At 30.0% G+C, this 10,652-nt stretch overlaps 1 protein-coding gene across 2 annotated transcripts in view; it reads left to right on the forward strand.

Moving 5' to 3' along the window:
- Positions 1–10,626, forward strand: part of LOC148274246 (neurobeachin-like protein 1) — a 217,125-nt gene extending 206,499 nt beyond the window's left edge. For both annotated transcript variants that reach the window (XM_088237390.1, XM_088237388.1), the window contains 3 exons: positions 979–1,122; positions 1,416–1,564; positions 4,097–10,626. In XM_088237390.1, the coding sequence (XP_088093516.1) occupies positions 979–1,122; positions 1,416–1,564; positions 4,097–4,259 (456 nt within the window). In that variant the 3' untranslated portion in view covers positions 4,260–10,626. The remainder of the gene's footprint in view (positions 1–978; positions 1,123–1,415; positions 1,565–4,096) is intronic.
- Positions 10,627–10,652: the final 26 nt, after the last annotated feature.

A 10,652-nucleotide genomic window follows, 5' to 3' on the forward strand; every position in this document is an offset into this window, starting at 1 on the left:
AATCATTTTGGCGAGTTGATCATGTTCAATCAATTTAATCCCACTCGACAGCTGCGGCGAGTGGAAGCTCCATCGCCAACGACTGCCACGCCGAGACTAAGCGTCGCGGAGAATGTAGCGTGGTGGGGATTTTGAGTGGGAAAACCAGGCTACACGGCAGTGTTGCCAGGTTACACGTAAAATCGTTCCTCGCGACCCTAGCATCTTGGGGAGACCTTATTTTACGGACAGCCCTCGTATTATGCCAACAAATTGTTTTTAGAGCAATATTTATTTATTGAATTGTGCCCACGTAGATGGATATGTACCATACAAACGAAAAAAAAAAAACAATAAACAGTTTTATTTCAATGTAAAATTGTATATTTATCAATGAGATACCATTGACAATCATTGAATTTTGTGAAATATGCATTGTTTTATTTTTAAAAAAAACAGTACAACTGACTTAATAGAACGTTGCCTTAAAGTTTTGTTGAATGAGGAAGTTCAGCCCTACGGGAAATTGGATACAAAAAATATTTTCTTGCATGCAGTAAAAATTAGAGCATTATTTTGTACTGTAAAGTTTCTTGAAAATGTACGAAAAAAATAATAATAAATATTTTAATAAAAATGCACTACTTTGAATGACATCACTGGTTCATATGAACCAACAAATGATACAAGAGCTGCAAAAGATATCCAATTCACTTACTGTAAATGAACCAATCGGGAGAACTGACAGAAGAACCTCTGACGTCACATGCAGAGTTATTTCAGAAATACAAAACTTTAAAAAAAATCATAGCTCTGATAATACAATATAAATATTTTTTTAAAATTGGCTTAGTTTAATAATCTATTAACAAATTAAAAAAAACACTGAACTTCCTCATTACTCTAAAATAAAAATCCAAATTAGCACACCCTTCTACGTGGGCATAGTTCAATTAATAATTGTCCTTAAAGAATATTGATTTCATATGTTTTTTCTAGGATGGCACTGTAAATGTTTATAGTTTGAAGAAAGGGGAATACATCCACACCCTAAAGCCAAAAGGATGCGTAGGAACAAATATTTGTGTTAAATTTATAGTCCTGTCTCATCAAGGGCATATTGGATTCATTGTGGATGATCAGGTAATTCACATATTTAACCCTACTGTATTTTTTAAGTATACACTGGAACCTTTTTTTACACAGTTCCGTGTAAAAAAAGTGTTCTAAAAAATAACAATGCTGGATATTATCCTTGAATAAAAATGTATTTTTTATTTCAAATTTTTTATTTTTTTTTGCTTTATGTAACATGAAAACAAAATACATAGTTTTAAACATCATAACAAAGATTATTTACCATCACTTTCATATTATACGCCTAGTAATACTAAGAAAGAACAATCTAATTGTTTGAGTATGCTTGTTATTTTCAGATTTATAATTCAGTGCATGTGTTTACATTAAATGGTGCGTGGAGGTCTAGCAGAAATGTATGCGGGCGGGTCACGGCGCTCAATACTATCGGGGACTGTCTGCTGATAGCCGATAGTGGTGGTGATATAACAATCTCCACAACACATAGGTAACATATTGTCTCTCTTATATATTTACGCGAATCAATTCCAAATTGTTTATTTGATTTTAACTTCTTGAATATGCATGTATGTTCACAGTCTTATTGATGTAAAGCAATATAATCCAACCAACCAAAAACAGTCTAGTTTAACTTGGTCAAAGTTTGTACCATTTTTTAAGCTGTTAATAATTAGGCAGAGATATGTTGTATAAATTTAATAGATTAAAAAAATATACAATATATTTTGTACAATTTCAGTAAGATAACGCTCGGCGCCAATCCAGGTATTATGAAATATTGCCATGTAAAAATGCCCTTTTTACTATGAACAATTTTAGCAATCAGTTTTAATAATAATATTATAGGTTACTAACAAAAATTACAATTACTTTATCTACTACATACACACTTAGGTGATAGATTTTTCTGGATCATGTCTAGTCTGCCTAACTAGGTACAACCTGTTTTAAGGCAGACATTTTATGCAAAAATAACCAATAACATTACTACCTACTATTTAATTTACTATACAGTTATTTATTTATTTTATTTTATTCATTTTTTTAGTTCTATGTAACATAGTCTAATATATATTTACAACACAATATTTACATTTATACTTATTCTAACATTATTTATCACTATTATACACTTAGTATCCTAATTTATAATATTAACTGTTTCATATGTACATTTTCATTCATTATATTCACTATTTACACTATATACTACCTAATATTTTTCACATATATACTTTTTACATTTAATTTTAAATATATTTACATTAATTTCATTTTTTATGCTTTCTGGCATTTCTTCAAATAGTTTTATTCCTTTGTACATAAGGCAGTTCTGGGACATTGCTTTTGATTTCTTTTCCAGTCTTATATTTTTGGATCCTCTTGTTGCATAGTTATGAAAGAACTCATTATTTTTTAGTTTATTTTGAAAATATCTCGGAACTATTCCTTTAATAATTTTGTTTATTTCATTGGCAACATTGAATTTGATAAGTTGATAGTTTACAATATTAATTTATACCATTTATTATTTAAGAATGTATTTTGAGTAAATTTTCCGATTTTTCTCGACCTAAACCCAGTAACTAATTTTTACAAATTTATTAAATTGAATCCGGGTCACCGTCTTGCAATATTTGGGTAACATATTGAATTTTTATTATTACTATTGTTTTTTTTTAAATCTTGAAGTATTGCACACATAAACATATTCTTATTTGTGCTGTAATAATAACAAAAGTATATTCATCATCATCATCATTCACTTTCTACACATTATGGTGCATAGGGCACTGCATTAGTACACCAATCGCAGCGTATCTTGATATTTTTTGGTCATAAAGGTAAGATGATCAGACTCATGCTTCAGGTACCAGTCCAGGGACTATGAAAAATTTTTGTGTAAAAACAACCTTTTAAATATTTCATATCAACCATGTCAGGAATCAAACCCGAGACCTCTTGCATGGTAGGTAAACCCCGCTGACCACTCACCACGAGGCCGACGAAAGTATATTACATTGTAGCTAAATTTTGTACCTTTATTTATGTATTTATTTTTGAAACAATGACAAGTTATTAACAACAGACTTTTACAAATAAAATATTTCTAGGCCAGTAATCCTAGATATGAAAAAAAAAAACACAAATTTTAAAAAAGAAACTTAAACACATGAACAAAATAAATGCCACAATAAAATAAAAAATAAAAATAAATTCAGGTATACAAAAGAATACAAGTATAAAAGACTAGCATCATTTGAATCGGGTTGTGGTCCTGTGGCTAGTGTCTCGGACTCACGGATCAAAGATCCGTGGTTCGAATCCCACTCTACCCCAACTTGGTTTCCATTTTCTAATAATGAGTTATTTGCAACTCGTTGAAAATGGCCCTCAAAATTAAATATTTGCGTAAATTATAAGAACGCAAATATTTCTTTCCTTTAATAAAAAAAAAATATATATATATCTTGTATGAGTTTTATGTATCTCCAGTTATCATTATTATGGATAACTTATATAGTGCCATTTTGTAATGTAATGCATTTACATTTTTTTTTTTTACTTTTTTTTTGCACCACAACAGGCCAGGAGGCCTAATTACAGTAGTGAATTACATCACAGAGCACCCAGGCTTGAGAAAAATCACATTTTAATTTTTTGTGTTCTTACCGGAAATCGAACCCGGAACCAATGCAAACCAGAATGCAAAACCCTCTTGAAAATGTTCAAGTCTCCAAAGATTTCAATGCTTCTCGCAATAAATTTAAGATTTCTCCTTTTTGAAAACGGCCTCCGTGGTGTAGTGGTCAAGACGCTTGACTCACGCACGGAAGGTTCCGGGTTCGATTCCCGGTGAGAACTCAAAAATTAAAAATGTGATTTTTTTCAAGCCTGGGTGCTCTGTATTGTAATTCACTACTATAATTAGGCCTCCTGGCCTGTTGTGGTGCAAAAAAAAATGTAATGTAAAAAAAATGTAATCCATCAATTTTCCTTCTTACATTGAATTTTTCAGCCTCAAGCCAGTATACGATGTCCCCTTGCACGTCCCCATCGGACACGTGTTGATCACTCCACAGAACACGCATATCATAGTGGCTCTAGCAGATGGAAAAGTGGCCATCATCGGCCTACCGCCCGCCAAGAAGAATTCCTTACACCCTACCGACGTAGTATAGAGGGAAAAAATATCAATTATAAAGTTGTGTAAATTAATATTTTTTTACTAGAAGCCTTTTTGAATTTTCAAAATTGAATTAGCTGTTTTGAAAACGTTTTTATTGCATTACGCTCTTCTATATATATTTTTTTTCTAATAGTATTTTTAAATAATTATAGCGAAGTATCTCGATAAAAAAATGTTTTTAAAATTATCACATCGAGAATATTTTTTACATTCTATAAAATAAATTAAATTATTACTTACTGTCTGTCCATTCAACATTAATATGCTGGATAACAGGTATGCTTTTTATAATGTCTGATATGTTAAATGTAGTTTTAAAAATAAGATTTATGAATTGATTGAAAAATTATCAGAACATTCCCAAGACTTTTGGATAATTTACTAGCTCGTTTGCTTTTACCCAGCTGTCCAATGACAAAATATTTGTGACATTCAATGTCCGCATTTTAGGTATTTTTATAATATGTAATACTGTAAACAAGATAAGTCGTAACTACAGAATCTTAAGGTTTTTGCCCAAAATGTTTCACCTTTTAAGAAAATGTTATATAATTCGTAATAGCGTCCGTGATACTGCAATACCGCGTAACTATCAATTTAATATTTTGGCAGGGGACCCTTAGAGCACTTCTGTTAATATACTTCTTACGATTTTAGTCCACCAAAAATACCATTGGAGTATCAGGAAAACTATCATAATTTAGAGTAAAAATAACAATAATTATAAACCAATGGCTTGAGACTGAGGTCTCTGTAATGAATTTATTTAAGTAAAACTTTTTCTTAAAATAAAACAGGTTGTACGGTATTGCAAAAATGTATCCATTAATGATTCAAAATTCAAGTATTTGTGATTTTATAGCATTTTCTATGATGATGAAAACAGTGTGTTTAAATTATGGGTTTAATTCACACTTTTTATAATTATTTTTGAACATTTATGTATGTATATACCACACATATTTACGAGACATTATTCTCCGATTTTACAATTATTTTTTGATTTGTCGTAATATTCACCCATATCTCAACAAAAAATATTTTTATATTTGTCCATATTGACTGAACAAACTCTCGCAATGTAGAAGTTTGTCAGAAGTGTATTGAATGGTTAATCTTAATTTTTCTTTACTTGGAAAATCATATTGTCAATTGATAAAAATAGAAACTACGTGTAATCACAATGAAATAATTGAGACTAGATAATTTATATTGATATGTACTTAACTTTGTTAACACTAGCGTTTAGTTGAAAAATAATCACATGTTATGACTCAAATGCACAAAAGATGCATAGTAAATGTTTAACTTTATTCAATTGTTATCGGATGGAAATATAGAGAATAGATGTAGGGATGTTCCCAAGTGTAGAAAGCAACTATGTTAGCATATTTAATGTGCTTAAGTGTATAGGAGTTGTGATAGGAATTGAGCTTAATGTTAGCCCATGAGATGTTCTAAATCTGACTGGAGTCTGTTCCATCAAATATTCATTCTTCGTTTGTAAATATATTTATTTGTTTATAAAGCCGTTTCCTTATATCCATCATTCTAATGCCTATATTATGCGGATCAGAAAACTGATAGTCTGTGGGCATGCATAACAAACGAAACACAATAAATATGCGTTATGCGCACAATTCACACAGAATATATTATTGAAATCTCAAACTAGAAATTTAACAGATTCTTATGAGAATGCCTCAAAAAGTGTCATGGCAGCTTATGTTACAATTTTTACATCGTAATGTGTGTGCAGATTTGCGTAAAAATTTGGATCAACTGAAATTTCACATTTGCATACAAGATTTGAACAAATTTGTATATTATAATACCACACAATATTTTCTGCTCCGTATAATTTGGTCTGTATGCCAAAATTGTGAATCTGTATTCCATCCAGTTTTTAAAGGTATGCTACAAAAAACACTACAACAGGACTTATGAAAATGTTTTAAGACCAGATATTTAACTGCATAAATATATTAATACGAGGTTTATCCAGAAATATAATTACGTTTGACAGGTTAACGAAAACTAGTATATATATTCAGAAAAAACATATATTGTGGAAAAAAAAAATTCTACATATCTCCCGCTATTTTGTAGGCTGTTTTGTCATAGCGGAGCACAAGCTTTCGTATTTCCTTTTCATAAAAGGGTACCGCTCTCTCTGCTACCACCTTTATGGAAAAGGGAAAGCCCACTTTATTCATCTTGGATATTATCATGACCTTTATTGAACTCTCACCCATCTCTTTACCATTAAATCACTTACCACATGTTCACCGTATACTTCATAGATCTGTGACGAATGTGGACTGGTTTAATGACCTTACTGCTCACAAGCAGCGGGATTTTCAATTTTACATAAGGCATACACAAGTCAGCTAACTTATAAATGGCCTCAACTCCACAGTAGGTCAGGATAAGTTACCATGCTTGCGTGAAACTTTAATCGCAGCCCTGAGATGGCATGAAATACCAATGGACCTTATTTTCTGAATATTCCTCGTTTCGAAGCTGGTTAAGTTTAAACTTCTTTGATTTTCACAGCTGTTCAGATGCACAGTAAGTTTTTCTGGGTTAAAGCTGTGGACAGCGACGACTGCAAAATTGTACAAATCCTAAGTACTTAACGTTACACATCTATCTACATAGATAGATGTGTAACGTTATGTACTTAATGGAAACAACATCAACCCTGATGATGGACGCTGTAATGTAATCCGAAACATCGGTAAATAGTACGAACAACACACGGCGTAATGACTTAGGAAAACTTATTGTGGTTAAGTTTAGTTTATTTAAACTAAACTTAACCACTAAAAAAAAGTATCTTAAATCTATTTAGATTTAAGATACTTTTTTTAGCCTTAATATCCCTCCAAAGTTGACAGATTTGTGATTTTGGCATCAACAAATGAGATACAGTATTTGATATATGTGAACCTGGCTTTTATATCATAATTGATAAACAAATTATGTAATGCGTTGGATTGACATTGTAATTTTTACAGTGCTGTAAACCTTTCAATTTTGTGTTTTTACCAGTAAGTTGATTTCATTTATCTGTTAAATATTGAAGGGACACCAGTGAACTAGTTCTTAAGTATCATGGCATCCGAACTTCTCAAATTATTTTATTTAAAAACAAATCTTTATCAGAATTGCTCTTTTGGGTTGTTATAACATGCATTGTTTGCACTTTTTGTTAAAGTTTCATACAGCATTACTGCAAAAGTTAATGGAGTGAAAAATTAATTTAGGGGGCCAAAAGCAAAAATGCCACCGTCCATGATCATCACTGTTTTTGGGAAAACAACAAAACCAGTAGCAAAAAGTGTATTTTGTCTATGTAAGAACCGTTTATCAAAATGTTCAGGAGGAACAAAAAACAAAGAAATTTAAATCCAGTTTATATTGTGTTATTTATTTATACAAGAAAATCTGTTTTTATTGTTGTATGTGTCAATACGAAGCTAATTGTGGCAGTTAAACTGGCAGTTACGTATGGCGTATTCGCTTTACTGCCTTTACGCGAATCAAGTATGTCTCCGTCAATCAAGGATGTCATCCTTTGTATTGGATTTAGGGATATACACACGGGTATTGCTTGCTTCTTTAGTGGGGATGATACATTCGCAGTATTAAATTTAATCTAATGCAAACAGTCTATTGGTCAATTTCAAAATCCGAAACGAATCCGGCTTGTCCCATTCAACTGAAAACGCCAAAAATCTTTTTTTTTGTCTCATGTTGAACTTACGTAGACAATGTCTTTTGAATTCAATGTTCACATTGAACTTAAAATGAATAATCTTTTCGCTACTGGTTCTACAACACACCAGATTCACATTGAACTTTAAAAAATAGTCTCTTCGTTACTTGTTTTGTTGAAACCAACTCTTGGAAAAACTCCCAAAAACAGTGATCATGGACGGTAGGGTTTTTACTTTTAACGCCCTCAATTAAGCAATATTAAAATGCTATGATTTTTCTTTTCTTGGCAGAATGCCTACAATAGGCTCAGTTTTAAAGAATCAGATATTTGCTTACAAGGAAGGAAAGAATAACATGCTCGTATTAATTTACAAACGAGTATATTCCCATCCCTTTTTTTGTAAGCGAGACGTGCACTAGATCCCGTTAGATCTGGCCCTGAGTTTAGGTATTTTAAAATATTCATTTGTATTTGGAAATCTTATCTGATAAGCTCATTATGTTCAGTATCATTGTATGGATTACCATATTACTATGTATTAACAAAGTTTTAAAAATTAGTGCAATATTATGATCTATTTTGTATTTGATCGCTGTTCTTTCTTACTTAAAAAGCATCGGTTAATATTATTATCACATTAACTATTATAAATATATTTTACAGACTACTTTCATGTTTTGGGATGCAAATACATAATATAATATATAATTTCAGCATTTTATCTAAGTGTTGTTCTACTAAGTATTTTAACATATAACTTATTTTTATGATATTAGTTTTACTTGTAAATAACATGTTATTTCCGATGATATTTAATTTTTACTTATTTACATAAATGTTTTTATTTTTGTTATGTACATATTTGTCGTATTTTTATCCTTTTTAATTATCTGTCCATATTATGTTCAGGATTCAAATAACAGATTAGTAAAACTGTTTGAAACCACAGTTTACTATTATTTAATTTGAAACAAATATTACACGCATATTTTAAATAGGATAATTTCCCAAATCAGAAATCACTTCGGAGATTCAGAGCAGATTCTTATGAGTGTAATAATGTAATTACAGTAAAACTCTAATTAATCAGGTTAATGAGTGCCAGACGTTATCCAGATATACAAAAATCTGGATAATTGGATTAACCATTAAATAGAGCCAATTTTTAAAGAGAAAATGCCACATTTACTCTAAGATCACTTTTATATTGCTTTTGAAATAATAAAGCGAATTGGAATCACATTAAAAACTTATTTAAACATGTCCAGCAAAGTTGATTTCTTTGAGGAAGAAACTCGTTTACAAGCTGCGAGGTCTCTTCTTACGCTTGATGGTGAGAATCTTTTTTCCTGATTTGGATTTTTGGCAATATGGATGACTGGAGTTCGCATGAATAGAGTTCTACAGTATCAGTGTATAAAAAACAAGTTTTTATTCTTAATTTTCGGGTTTAAAAACAAATACATACAAAATTTTACCCGCAGTTGGCGTCACATCACTTTGACATCACACGTCATGCCCGCCGAGTGCGCTTCTAACAAACATGGTGTGGTAATGTTATTCATATGTGGTATGGCCCAAAATGCCATTTTGAATCTTTGTTGAAAATTCATCTGATGTCACGCAGTAAAAATAATAATACTGTTACCATCGCAATTTTTGTTTATTTAAACGTAATATTTTTTTTAAATGTGAAATTTGTTGTATTTATATTGAATATCATCAAATTCAAACCTAAATTGACTTTTTTGTTGAAAATTTAAAATTATGATCCTAGAATCACATTTTGTTAATACAAAAGAATAAGGGCAGAATCTAAACTATAGTATGCATTTTCAGGAGAAGTAATTGCACTTTACTTTTTATTGTATTTCAATACCTCCCTTTTAAAATATTTAAAGTCAGAAAAATATTTTTATTTAACATATAAGTTATGCTTTTCTTATACAGAATGATAGTTGCATGCAAAAAAAAAAACGTTTCTAACATTGTAAAATCTTTTTTTTTTTCATTGCTTATGATATATTACCTAATATTATTTTATAAAAGGGCAGTTAATGTTTATACCTATAATTTTATTTGAATTTTGAATAATTAAAATAATAAAACACTATAAGAAAATGTGATTTGATAATGATGAGATTTTTGTTTAATTTCAGCATTCCATAAAGTATTTTTGTCACTTATTCTGGGTTGTGAAATTGAAATATTGGGTTTTAAAGATATTTTGTTTTACATAAATCTAGCATTAAATTGTAATTTTTTGTTTATTTAATTTTACAAAAACGTTTATTCTATTTTAAAATGAATTATTAGTTTGAACTATGTTAACGAAATTGGAAAATAACAATTAAAATCAACTTAATTAGATTAAAATTTGGCAATATTCAAACTTTACATTATTTCAATTATGTTTTTAATATTGTCACTTAAATTATATATTTATCATAGTGTTTGTGAATTGTGTTAGAATGAATAATGAATCTCCTTCCCATGTGCCCTATCAATTTTTTATGTATCGAATCAAATGATTATAATTGAAATAATATTTAAAATGACATGATTAAATTTTAACAAAATATGCTATTAACGTTTGTAAAAATGGGTAGAAAAAAATAAATACTGTCTTAACAAAGCTTGTGTTGTTGATTTTTAATAATG

The sequence above is a fragment of the Micrasema longulum genome, unplaced genomic scaffold (genome assembly GCF_059751315.1).
Source record: "Micrasema longulum isolate JH-2025_06_02 unplaced genomic scaffold, ASM5975131v1 h1tg001714l, whole genome shotgun sequence".
Classification (NCBI taxonomy): Eukaryota; Metazoa; Arthropoda; class Insecta; order Trichoptera; family Brachycentridae; genus Micrasema; species Micrasema longulum.